Raw genomic sequence first — 13,754 nt, forward strand, 5'->3', positions numbered from 1 at the left:
ATGAAGTGTAGTTAATATTTATAATTCTAAGATGAGTTTTATACCACACTTTATTAAATCATATTTTCTAGATCAAATATATACCACATATTATACTTAGTCAATGCAATAAATACAATAATAAATGAAAGATTTCTAGAAAAGTTAGTTTTTCTTGATATGTGTAATTTGATTAAAAGTGGACATGTATTATGAAACAGAGGGAATACCGTAATAAAAAAATTTAGAATCATCTAAAACGAGAAAGTACAACGAAAAATACTCCTTCTGTCTCATAATAATAGTCGTTTTGACTTTTGAGACGTGATTTGAGGTGTATAAAAAACATACTTTTACATATTAGTTTTTAAATTTTTTTCTCGAATAAAAATTTAACATCATAAAGTCAAAACGACTATTATCATGGGACAGAGTAATACTCAACGATAACTGTGCTAGTAAATGAGGCGAGCATAGAAATTAGAAAAGGGCTATATAGCCTATAGGTCTATAACTAGCACCTACGTACAATGCACACCACCTTTGTGTCAATCCAACTTATTTATCATTTTCAGCAGTTACACTTCACTCCGCCATTATTTGTTTCTCTCCCCCCAATATCTCTCTCCCTAGGGTTTCTGTAATCTTCCTCTCTCTGCTTTCTCTCAGTGTGTTGTTTATTTTTGTTGATTTCGTTTCTTTTTCTTGTGTACATCTGATATTCTGATCCTGTGTTCGCAGTTTACACTCCTGATCGCCGTCTCTTCAGGTTCTCTCTCTCCATCTCTCTTTCTCTCTCTCCCCCTCCCCCCTCTCTCTCTCTCCCTCTCTCCTCTCGCTCTCTCTCCCCTCCCCGTCTCTTTTTCTCTCTCCCCCTCCCCTCTTTCTTTCTCTCTCCCCCTCCTCCCTCCCCCCTCTCTCCCCCTCCTCCCTCTTTCTCTCTCTCTCCCCCTCCTCTCTCTTTCTCTCTCCCCTCCCTCTCTTACTCTCTCTTAAACACTGTTTAAATATTTTCCGTATAAAATGATTTGATCTATGTGAGTTCTGCTTCTTTAAACCTAGGTTCAAAATTTTGAATTATATATATATTTTTAATTTTTATACTATATTAAATACAGTTTGCTCTCTGTTAGTAAGAGTTGTTGCTGTATGTATTCTCCCTGTTAATGATCGTTGTGATGTTATACATATTTGTTGTTGATTTTAGTCGTCGTCATTCATCATCTTTACACCACCTCGTTGGAGTTTGTAAAACAATTGTGAAGTTCGAGATTAAGAGCATGCATTGTAATTTTTAATATAACATGATCTGTTCTCTGTTAGTACAATATAGGAGTAGCTCTTAGTATTGTTCGTTTTGTGAATAAAAAATTACTCAACTCGTTATGAATTAAACTGCAATTAGTACTTCTCGGTGTGGAGTGGATGATGTATAGTTTTAAGTAATGATGAGTATTAAAGTAGTAGTTATGGTTTTTGATTTGATATTAGTTGCATTTACTGAAGTTTTTCTATGTTTAAATTGTGCATTGCCAGTGACCACACAATGAGATATTACGAAGAAGAGGGTGAGATAATCCCTGATTGTGTGATAAATTACCAGACTGTTGATGAAAATAATCAGCCAGTTCCATTTTCTGTATTGCCACTTCTATGGAGCGAGGATGAGACCCCAGCCCCAGGCAACTCGGATACGCAGATATTATTATGTGGAACTGCAGTGACTGGACCAAAAATGTATGAGAAGGTAATAGCATGGAGACCAGAAATTTCTTATGCATTGCCAATGATTTACGTTCTTTCCAAGGAAAACAAGGTGTGGATGCAGCTCCGAAAGCCTAGGAGAAGCTTTGAAGATTGTATTATGTCCACTCTGGTAACTGTTCATTGCCTCCATTTCTTAAAATGGAATCGTAAAGCAGATGTATCTGCTCTATGGACACAGTTGCGCAAAGTTTTTAGGTAGTCTTTTTCTCTAGTTATTTGACCTTTTTGTCTCACTTATTAAATCTCATGGCAGATACTTACGTGCTCTCTCTCTCTCTCTCTCTCTCTCTCTCTCTCTCTTTTTATTTTTGGTGCAGCACCTATGATGTCGCGCCGTCGAAGCGCCATCTCTTATGTCATCTGCCTCTAATAAATGAAGCTGCAAAGAGAGATAAAGGTTTAGGAAAATCTGAGGTTTGTGTACTGAAATATGCCTTCTACATATCAATTCTGCTCCATGATTTCACATAACCATTAGACTTAATAGTTCACTGGTTAATTTTACTTGTGAAAAATAGGGTATACTGGTCTGTTTTCAGTTTACATAATAGAATTAAGCCACTTGGATATCTTCCTCAGTTATTTAAATGAAGAATATGCCTTAAATTTCTAAAACTATATTTCTTCGTTGGGATTAAGAAATTTCCCAGAAGTGAAGAGATTATAGAAAAAATTAAATGGAAGAAATCGACTCAAAATGATAATATTACCTCCACAAAGATTAAGGAAGAAGAATATGTTGGAACAAGGTAAAAATATATGGAGAGAGTCGTTTATCTGGTATGTAGTGAGCAGTGACATAGTGTAATATGAGAGGGAGGGGGAAGATTTTGAAGCTGATCTTTAGTAGACAAGGCATGCTCAATCATCTTTAAATCTCCTATAACCAAGTCTAGTATACTTTATATTTATTATTTACTGAGGATTAATTCTGTTATGTATTGTGCTATCTTTAACAGCTTCTGCCTACACTGTTGTTGGAGATTAAATTAAACTTTGAAGTAGGCAGTCAGGTGGATTATGAAGAGGATGACAGTGACAATGATGATGCAACATTTGATTCTGTTTGTGTCCTTTGTGACAACGGCGGTGTACTACTCTGGTGCGCCCATATTGCTTATTAGTTGCATATTGGACAGAGATATTAGTATTCTGGTGCTCACTTATATTATTTGTTTCTTTATCTGTTTTTAAATTGTCATATTTGTCTCACAAAACAGTTCTTTGTAATGTGAAAACCACATATCGTCTTCCGTGTAACAAAATCTGCCACTGCTGCTGATCATCTCCATATATGGTGTTGAACTTGTAGTATAATTATAAGAGCAATCTCTCTGATATTTTAATAATGCTTGAAGTCTGTAATTTCTATTTAAATTAATATGATAGTAAAACTATTAACAATTCTTTTTCCCATAAACATATACAAGGGAGGAGGATGAACATTTGGGGATAAAATTTTAATTTAGACAGAAGTATAAAGGATACTGCAGATCACAAATTTCACCTACTGATTTAGTTATATCATATATTTCCTCAGACATGCCAATTTTTAGTTGAATTTGAAAAGGTTTCAAATTAGTTGATAAACTTTTTATTCCTTGACTTCTTTTTTCTAGAACATCACATTAGCTTAAGATCTCTGATGCATCATGATGTGTATCCATGCATGCATCAACCGACCTGCACCTTTGTTTTATGGTGGACTGGAGGGTTGAATCTGTAATTGTGTGCTTAAACTGTTAGTCATATGCTCTTAGGTATATCTTAGTTGGTTGTTCCCCCATTGCTCTGCATTCTCACCTGCATCTGGTAGTTTTTGTCATAAGTAAAACATATCACTTCCTTTTTTCTTTTCTGAAGTTGGCTTGTATGTAATCATGTATATCATGTAGGATTGCAGTGGGGCACGTCTTAAATCAAGCTGTAGCTGAAACAGTAAAAAACAAAGCAAAAGATAATTTATTATATTTTCTAATGATGCAGTTGTGAAGACAAGTGCTTAAGATCCTTCCATCCAAATATAAATGTTGGAGTTGAATCGTCCTGTGAATCCCTTGGCTATAGTGATTCTCAAGTTGATGTATGAACAAATTCTCATTTTATTATTTTTTAAGTTTATTTTCCTGCAAAAAAATGCTATGTTCAACTCCATATACTGTTTCTGGGTTATATATATATATATATATATATATATATAGGGGATAGTTCAACGAGGAACTCCCCAATCCGAGTAACTGGGTAACTTTGTATTTGGGCCGTACACGTTACCCATGTAACTGCAATGCACACCTTACCCTAATATAACTGCAAAACATAGACATCTGACCACACGGCGTTAATTCTAAAACACATGTGACATATGTTTTTCTATTTTTTTTTATTACATATTATTAATATTTTTTATTTTGATATCATACTTTTTATGTTCCATATTTTTAATTTTTAGGTATGTTCTTAAATTATACTACCTATATTAAAATACATCAAAAATTATATAGAACTTTATGAAAATAATTATATAACATATACAAGTAGAATGTAATTAATAAATACAGGACATTGGTAAAATATGTACAGTACACAGAAAATTTACATAACAGAACACCTTAAAATTACAAAATATTAATAACTACTATATAGTACACAAAAAATTTAATTGCAGAACACATAAAATTACAAAATATTAATAAATAATATACAATACATAAAATAAATAAAAAATATAAAAATAATTATATAACATATACAAGTAGAATGTAATTAATAAATACAGGACATTGGTAAAATATGTACAGTACACATAAAATTTAAATGAAGAACACATAAAAATTACAGAACATTAATAAATTATATACAGTACAACAGAAAATATAATTACAGAACACATAAAAATTACAAAATATTAATAAATAATATACAGTATATAAAATAATTAAAAATATATAAAAATAATTACATATATAGTACATAAAATAATTAAAAATATATAAAAATAATTATATGACATATACAAGTAGAATGTAATTAATAAATACAGGATATTGATAAAATAGGTACAGTACACAGAAAATTAAATAACACAAAAAATATTGTAAATCCAAAAAATTTATGTAGCATTAATAAAAATACAGAACACTAGATAGTGAGTACATGCATACAGAACATGTGATTTCCACGTAAAATTTTATTGAGTAACTTACTGTTACAAAACACATAATTTATATAAAAAACAAAAGAAAATGATAGAACATGCGGTTAAAACTGGACCTAACGACGTTAGTGTACAGTTAATGTTACCAGGTTACTCAATCAAAAGGTTACCCATATATATATATATATATATATATATATATATAATTTTTTTTCTTCTACACAGGCAATGCAGACTTTCTTTTGCAATAATTGTCGATATCAACAACATCAGTGTTTTGTTTGTGGCAAATTGGGCTCTTCTGATCAGTCTTCTGTTCCAGAGGTATAATCTACAAATTTAAGTGTTGAGAGTTTTTAGATCTGTTCAACCTTAAGACCCCTTCTTTTCCACAAAACTGTACTTACATTAATAAAGTAGTAGGGTCGCGCTCAAGAGAGAACCGGTCCTTAAAATAGAACTAGAGAACCACCAAGGTTCTGCTGGTTCTGCTGCAGAACCCTAAATTTTAAATAGATTTTTAGGATCTGAATCTAAATACATGTTTTATTTCATGTTTTGTTACCGTTGTGTGTGTTCAAAAATAATTTTAATACATAATACATAGATATTTACATTTTTTGCATGTGAAGTTCTGCTGCAGAACCCTAACTAATAGTAGAAATAAGGCAAGGGTTCTATGAGTTCTCTCTCTAGCGGTTCTCTCTTGAACATGACCCTAGTAGTATACATATATTTCAACAATAAATAGTCTTGGGAGGGTTACCACAACAAGAATGAATGAGCCCTACCTGGCTGTCCTTCGGGAATCGGATGCAACTAATAGCGGCTGGACAGACAGTAGCATCTAGACATAAAAGAACTTTACCATATTTGTTTTCCTACTTGCATAAGCTCCAATTTATTTTTTTTGGACGAGTCATCCTGCTGCCTCTTAGAAGCCGTGCCATTGTAGGTCTTCCAGTGTGCCAATGCAGATTGTGGTCATTTCTACCATCCAAACTGTGTCGCTGAACTCCTGCAGCCTTGTGATACGTTTAAAAGGAGTGAACTACAGCAGAAAATCCATTCTGGAGAATCTTTTGTATGTCCTGCCCATAAATGTAATATATGTGTGAAAGGAGAGGAGAAAACAGTTCACGAGTTGCAATTTGCAATGTGTAGACGCTGTCCGAAGGCATACCACCGGAAATGCTTGCCCAGGTATTTCCTTTTGTTTGCATTAAAATTATCACTCAAGACTAAACAACACAATACTATTATATTAATTATACATATTAGTCACCAAAGTGATGCATAATTGCCTATCTTAAGCTTGGTGGTTAGTCTACCAGAAAGACTCTATCAGAAGTCCCAGGCCATTACTAGTCAGTTCAAGGATAAAGGCATTTATGTTTTATTATTTAATTTTTAACTCTTAAATTTTCAGCGAGATTACCTTCCAAAGTGATGGGATTATTGATCAAAGGGCTTGGGATGGTCTCTTATCGAATCGTGTTTTAATTTACTGCATGTAAGTACATACTGAAATGATGTTTGTACATCTGTTTATTAATAAAGGTTGCCTTTACTCTTTTTTTAACTGATCCTTCAGCAGTTTTCAATAATCATATTTGAGTTTTGACCTGGGACTTTACAGGGACCATGAAATCCTTTCTGAAATTGGGACACCTAAAAGAGACCATATTATTTTCCCTAATGTTGAGGGGAAAATGCAAACAACTTCTGGATTACTTTCAAGCAAAGAGAAAATGATAAAAAGCAAGGATATGGGGACTTTGACAATGACAAGTCCTTTGAAGCGGAGTCTTAAACACGCAGGGATATATTGTGGTCATTCGACCTCTGCTACATTTACTGGGGAAAAGGTATTCAGGCATGCCAACATAGATAAAAGCAAGTTATCCGTGCCACAGAAAACAATGCACATGCCCAATTCTGACAAAGGAAAGATATCAGACGGTTACAAGAATCGGATTGCAGATAAATTTATGAAAGTTGAAAGCAGGGGCCAGCCTCCAGTTGATATTGAGCTTAAATTACGGTTATTTTATGACCTTGATATATGTGTGTGTGTGTGTGTGTGGATGTGGATGAGTGCCTATGTATGTCCTTATATAGTTGCTATCTGATACTGATAGTTTGTCATATAGGATGTTAAAGTTGATAGAGGATTCAACATCTTCATTTAACAAGGAAGAATTCTTGAAAGGCAAGAAAACATCATCACTGTATTCATCGCATGCAAGGATTGCAGAGGACAAGACCTTTACTGAAGGGAAGGTGAAAGGCTATGTAAAGGTGCAATATAGATTTTATATATTAAGTTATACTAAAGTAAGAAGCTGTATTTTTGTCTTCAAGTCATCCAATTACTTTCACAGGCTGTTCAAACTGCTTTGAAGATATTAAATGACGGGGGTAAGCTGGAGGATGCAAAAGCTGTATGTGAGCCACAAGTTCTCAAACAACTTGTCAGATGGAAGGTTTTTTCCATATAGATTATCTGAAGTAAATTAAGTTGATTGCCTTCTCTATATATATATATTTTTTTGTCTATTGCCTCCCTATCTCGTAACGTGTTATACATTATGCCTATTAGCATAGTATTGTTGACAGTTTAAAAAAGTTATTGTTTTAGAAAGTTGATTAAAGGTGAACTGAATATTTTATTCTTAACTTTTAAGTCTGCTTTCAGTGCTTTGTTCTAAGTCTGCACTCAGTGCTTTGTTCTTGTGGTGCAGAAGCAACTGGATGTTTATCTTGCCCCTGTTCTCCATGGAAACCGCTATACATCTTATGGTCGGCACTTCACTAAAGTGGACAAGCTTGAGTTGGTAAGTAATTGTTCTTTGATATCCTACTTCCATTGAAATGATTAGATGGTAGGCATGTTGTCGATCAAACGATGGCCTAAAACTTTCAGTAAAAGCCATACAAATTGTACTAGGGAGACCAAACGTTCTGTAAAATATGTAGTTGGACATTTTTAAACCTAATATGTAGTTATCTGGGACTCCAGGAAACATTTTTTCCAATCCCAACAAATATACCCTGTCTCATTTTAAACCTGCATGAGTTGACCTTTAGTCTATAACATACTTCTTAAAACTCCGTTGCCTATTAAATTTTTTTTGGAGGTTTTTACAAAATTTTACTCTAATACCAATCTATAAGAAGTTCTTCCCAAGAACTCCTAAAATCTGATAGTCAGGGGGTAATAACTTGGTTGGTACATTACTTTCAAAGGAGCATAACTGTCCTTATATTACTATGCAGATATGTTGACATGAGTGTTGGTATGTATTCTAACACAAGCACAACATATGATTGGTGCTGATTATTATTCCAAAACTCTATTATAATTTTGTATTCTAATACAATATTGCTTTAAGACCAATTAATTTGCAATTTCATCACTCTGAGAAAAGGAATGAAATTTTGTTGAATGTGTTGATGATCTTGATCAACTAACACTTAAGTCTTAACCTGGTTTGTTGAATATGCTAATGATCTTGATCTAATTGACACTTTACCTCGATGATTAATAACACTGTATTTGGTGGCTTGTTTGGACTGAAGTTGTGAAAGGTTTTAGCTTCTTATGTAGTTGGTTTATGATCAGTGAAAACAAGCTTTAGTAAAGAAGGCATTCAAACTATATATTATTGTAAGAGAAATATTTGTAAGCTTTAGATTTTACTCATAAATAAGCTCCAAAAGATGCATCACATGTATCGTAAAATCTTGTATTTAGTGTTTACATTGAAGCTTAGTCAGTAATAAGGGGAGCTTTTTCAGCGTTTTATATGTGGAGTACATTTTATGTGATTGGGGCAGCAAGAATTAATAAAGGTCATCAGTTTAACTGTTAATTTTTGGTTCTGCTTATTGATTTTCTACGGATGCAATAATTAGAACATGGTGCACTATGCCCAGTAATTTAACATATCAGTATGTTTTGTTATAGGGTTTGATTACGTGTCCAAATAAATGGAGATATTAGAGGACTTTTTTTAGTAATTTATATTCTTTGTACCTAGTGTCTGGTATCATTCAGACAACATTAATTTTGTATATAAAGTTATCTTTTTAGTTGTTAGTCTGTGGCTCTGTGCTGTTTGTTTGAATAAATAATCTTCTACCACTTGAATGTTTTTAGTCAGAAGCAAAACCTGATGATTGAATGCTTTTATTTTTTAAATAATTCATATTGTCAAGTTTGGTGGACATCTGCATGGTTTAAGCAGTTTAGGTGGCCAAGGAGAGTGGATATGTTTCACTCTCCCTTGACCCAAATTCCTTAACATATCAGTATGTTTTTTTATTGGTTTTGTTGAGGTGTCCAATAAATGGAGATATTGGAGGACTTTTTAGTGATAAAGCAGAGGATTGATCTGTATGAGCGGGAATTTCCGAAACAATGATTGTGATTTTGTTCATAAAAGATTTCATATGATTTAAACATGATAATAGTGTATTACGAGACACATAGCAGAAACAGCTTTGTCCCGGCTAATTTCTTTAGTGGTTGTGGTAGTATCTGGAGTTTATCTGCGTTAAGACCAAGTTATGAATATTGTCATCTGGAAGACTGCATCCAGAACATCTGCCAGCAGCTTGATGGCAGAGACACATGCTACTTAAATAGTATATATTGCGTCAAATACTGCTACCACTTGCTGTGAAATATTCATTGAAGACTCATGCTACTTAAATAGTATATATTACCTAAAATACTGCTTCCACTTTCTGTGATATTGTTCATTAGAGATAACAATTACTTTTGTGTATATATGACTGACTGCCTCTTGGTTGATTGTTACTTTTACCCGAAGATTATTATTCATTGTGCATCTATGAGTTGGCATAGATTGTTACACAAGTATCTGATTGTATACATGAACTTGGTGACAACCATGTTAGAGTTCATTGCACTTGTACTTTTTTGTGCAGATAGTGGATAAGCTCAAATGGTATGTGCAAGATGGTGACACGGTAAGACCGTATGCATCCCTTTTGATTCAGCAGATTGTTTAAAAATGCTGTGATTATATATTTTGTTTAAAACTAACTAATTGAAGTGGTATCATATAAATGGTAAGTTTTGAAATATTAAAGACAATATGTTCTGTTAATTTCATAGTTGTCATGTACTTACTGTTTTTTGCTGTATCGAACATCGACTTTTTTTATAACCAAAAACACATGTCAGATAGTAGATTTTTGTTGCGGATCGAATGATTTTAGCTGCTTAATGAGAGAGAGGCTCCACAAAATGGGAAAGATCTGCTCCTTCAGAAACTTTGATTTGTTTACACCTAAGGTGCGTACTTGGTTGCCACCCTTTCGAATATAGTGTCATGTGGTCTAGCTATGCTTTTTTTTTCTCCATTGTTTTATCTTTATTTTTTTCTCGAGTTTGTTTTCAATTTTTGCAATTTGTCACCATTTTTGTAAGACTCGAGCCAGTTTTACTGCTAATGTGTCCTTTCTTTTTCCTTAGAATGACTTCAATTTTGAGCAAAAAGATTGGATGACTGTCACTTTAGAAGAATTACCTGCTGGTTCTAATCTGGTCAGATGCCTTACAAATTGCTCTATAGTACTATCAATGCTTCAATATATGATTGTTATGAAAGGGACTTATATATTTTCTATGGCTTCTCTGTATAGATTATGGGCCTGAATCCTCCTTTCGGTGTCAATGGAAACTTAGCAAACAAGTTCATTGACAAGGCGCTCACGTTCAAACCAAAGCTAATCATTCTTATAGTTCCCTCGCTAACTGAAAGGTCTGTGTTCTGCTCGGCTAAGTTGTCATGCTACAGAAGCAAACAATTAATAGCTTCTTGCTTCACATATTTTTTTTTGCTGCTGTCACAGACTTGACAGAAAAAGGAAACTTCCGTATGATATTATTTGGGAGGATCAATGTTTACTATCGGGCAAGGTCTGAAGTTTATAGTATTGATTTTATTTACCCAATAACTGGGTTTAATATAATATTGTTTGATTGTGTATTTCTCCTTCCAGGCATTTTACCTGCCTGGATCAGTTGATGTGAATGATAAGCAACTAGAGCAGCATAACCGGTTGGCACCACCACTGTATCTTTGGAGCCGTCCAGATTGGACTGCTAAGCACAAACAAATAGCTGAAACTCATGGCCACTTCACAGTCACACGTGATTCATTACAGATGGGAAAGATGGATACAGGAGAAAACCATGATGGGATGTATCAGGATATGGAAGTGGATTCGCCTGTCTATTTGCCTTGCAACAACGCAGACCAAAAAAGCTCATTTGACTGGAGTTTGATGGGCTCGTATCCAAGTCATTACCCAACGGGAATGCAGCACCGTGCTGTTTCCTCTGATGCTATGTGGGATGTCTATCATAAAGTCCTCCCCCAGCATTCTGATGTTCCGGGTGCTATGCAGGGTATCATCCATGAAGTTCCACCCCTGCATCCATCTGTTGGTTACAATTCTGTGGATGGTGTCCACCATGGAGCTTTCCCCCCGCCTTGCCAATATCCAACAGAGCCTTACTATTATCCAGGATGGCCTGGTTTCTAACCTTCCAATGAGAATCTGTTGATGCTTTTGGAGGAACCTTTCCAGTTGATGTCCTGATCAGCTTGTATATGATCTCGAACTACTAAAAGTGTACTAACAGTAGCTGCTGTGTGCGTGATGGATTCAGTTTTTACTTTGTGCGCGTGGATTCAGTTTTTACTTTGTGTGTGTGGATTCAGTTTTTACTTTTGTGTGCGTGGATTTTCAGTTTTTGCTATGTATGGTGTATGGATGCATAATGTTTCAGTTTAAACCATGTGGCCCGTTCTTGTGGAATCAAGTAATTAACACCTTAATCTCCCATACCTGGTTTAATTTGTTACGTAAGGACTGTTTATTGTTTATTAAAATTATAAATTAGTGGAGTAATGTAAGTTTTATAATTTCTTCTACCTGCGTTGCAGAATTGCTATAAAAAATTACTATATTTTCTCATATAACAAATATTTCTCAATCAACAAACGAATTCACATTGTGTGTGATTGCTTTATGTATGGGTGCATATTTTGTTTTTGTGCGATTTTGGTGCATATTTTGGGTTGCTTTTTGAAAGACTTGCATATTTTGCTTTAAATATGCATATCTTGATTTTGTGCGATTTTGGTGCATATTTTACGTGAAGGATTAGCATTTTTTTCATTTACAAATAATTTTTTACTTTTGAAAAAAAATATTTTTATATGTTTTCTTAAATGAATAAATATTTATGAAAAAATAAATATTTATTTATTGAAGATATATATAATTTTTTTGAACAAATAAAAAACACACATAATTAATTAGTTACACGCATTTAATTAGTTGAAGAAGGCTAACATTCTCGAATCTTGAAAAAATTATTCCGTGAGTATTTCTATGATTAAATTGAACATGTAAAATATTGGTAAGATATTTCATATTATTTAGAATTTGTTGAATTTATAAAATATTTTGCTCTTATAGTGATGGTGGATTATACTGATTAGTTATTTTTTAAAAATGATATTTTATTACTATTTTAAGTTATTATGAATAATGGAATTGAGTTTTTCCGATGATATCATTACAATTTTGACTTATAACGTGTATTTATAATTTTCCACATATAATACACTCATCTTATATAAAATATAGTAGAATTGATTTTAAAGTGTAAAGTAAATTATTCATTTGAAATTTTTATTAAAAAAAACATAAAATATACCTTTGAATCATGTAAAGTGAATTACAATGAGTGAGATATATTTATACTTTATGATCGAACTTTAATCATTTATATCTCACTTAATTTAACTTTGATTTATGTAATTTAAAAGTCTATTTCATGTATTTTTTACAATGATTTCCATTGTTATTTTTCATTCTGAAATCAGTTCTATTAAATTTTATATAACATAAGCGTATTATACATGAAATATCATAAGACCGGAGATAGAAGTCAAAAATGTGATGGTACCATGGAGCAAAATCGATTTTACCATTGTATCATATCGAATATCTCTAAATAAAATATATTATTTTGATATGATAATAGATTATGTTTGAATCTTTGTACGGCTTAAGTTCTGTGGAGACCACATAATTTTGGAGACTTGGAAACCAGCATCCAGACCATTTTCAGTTATAATCCAACAGTTGTTATAAACTTAATTTATAATTAAAATAATATCTACATAACTAAACCTTTCTTCCCGTACAACTTAATCTCTCCTTCTAGTACACATCTAGTTTCGATCTTCCGGATGACCATTTCTCCGCTAATCTCACCACAATTATTATCCTCCATATCTGCCAATTGTTCCTCCTGTTTTTCATACTGTCCATCTTCAATTGTTCTGCACGTCTTGTTTTGTTTTGCATATTTCTGACATGTAGTTAGTGAAAGTTCTGCAAATCGTGGTACATGAAAAGCAATCAGGGTTGTCGTCGTAATCATGTTTATCTTTTTGTTGACCTACAACAATGATCTAGGGGACAATGCTCGAATGCCCATTATCACCGTTCTGCACTTGTTGTTTGATACCGAAATTATCCTGCAATCCCTTTGATATGATTAAGAGGAGTAATTGAAGAGCAATTAATTTGCAATTGTCTACATATTGGAGTAGAAAGTGGGATATTGATATGTAGCAGTTGAAGATTCAAAATACGGTCCTTGTTTATCGCATACTAGTAGTTACTTTACATTTTTAAAAATGAAAACACTTATCCATCTGTATTTCTCAACCATCCATTTATGTTTTAATCCAATGGTATTGGATGTGATCTCCAAAGTCTCCAAAATATTTAGTCT

At 33.2% G+C, this 13,754-nt stretch overlaps 1 protein-coding gene across 2 annotated transcripts; it reads left to right on the forward strand.

Moving 5' to 3' along the window:
• Positions 1–479: 479 nt before the first annotated feature.
• On the forward strand, positions 480–11,785 carry LOC108223305 (protein ENHANCED DOWNY MILDEW 2). 2 transcript variants are annotated; one of them, XM_017397483.2, is made up of 19 exons: positions 480–619; positions 721–748; positions 1,516–1,941; positions 2,064–2,160; positions 2,706–2,848; positions 3,733–3,829; positions 5,126–5,224; positions 5,856–6,103; positions 6,330–6,413; positions 6,540–6,944; positions 7,054–7,201; positions 7,285–7,386; positions 7,645–7,737; positions 9,857–9,898; positions 10,116–10,226; positions 10,407–10,478; positions 10,577–10,695; positions 10,787–10,853; positions 10,937–11,785. In XM_017397483.2, exons 3-19 carry the CDS (start codon positions 1,526–1,528, stop codon positions 11,480–11,482), a joined length of 2,889 nt encoding a protein of 962 aa, XP_017252972.1. In that variant the 5' UTR covers positions 480–619; positions 721–748; positions 1,516–1,525; the 3' UTR covers positions 11,483–11,785. The 2 variants fall into 2 exon arrangements, with proteins under 2 accessions (XP_017252972.1, XP_017252973.1); XM_017397484.2 differs by having other exon boundaries at positions 512–748.
• The last annotated feature ends 1,969 nt before the right edge of the window (positions 11,786–13,754 follow it).

Source organism: Daucus carota, chromosome 5 (genome assembly GCF_001625215.2).
Source record: "Daucus carota subsp. sativus chromosome 5, DH1 v3.0, whole genome shotgun sequence".
Classification (NCBI taxonomy): Eukaryota; Viridiplantae; Streptophyta; class Magnoliopsida; order Apiales; family Apiaceae; genus Daucus; species Daucus carota.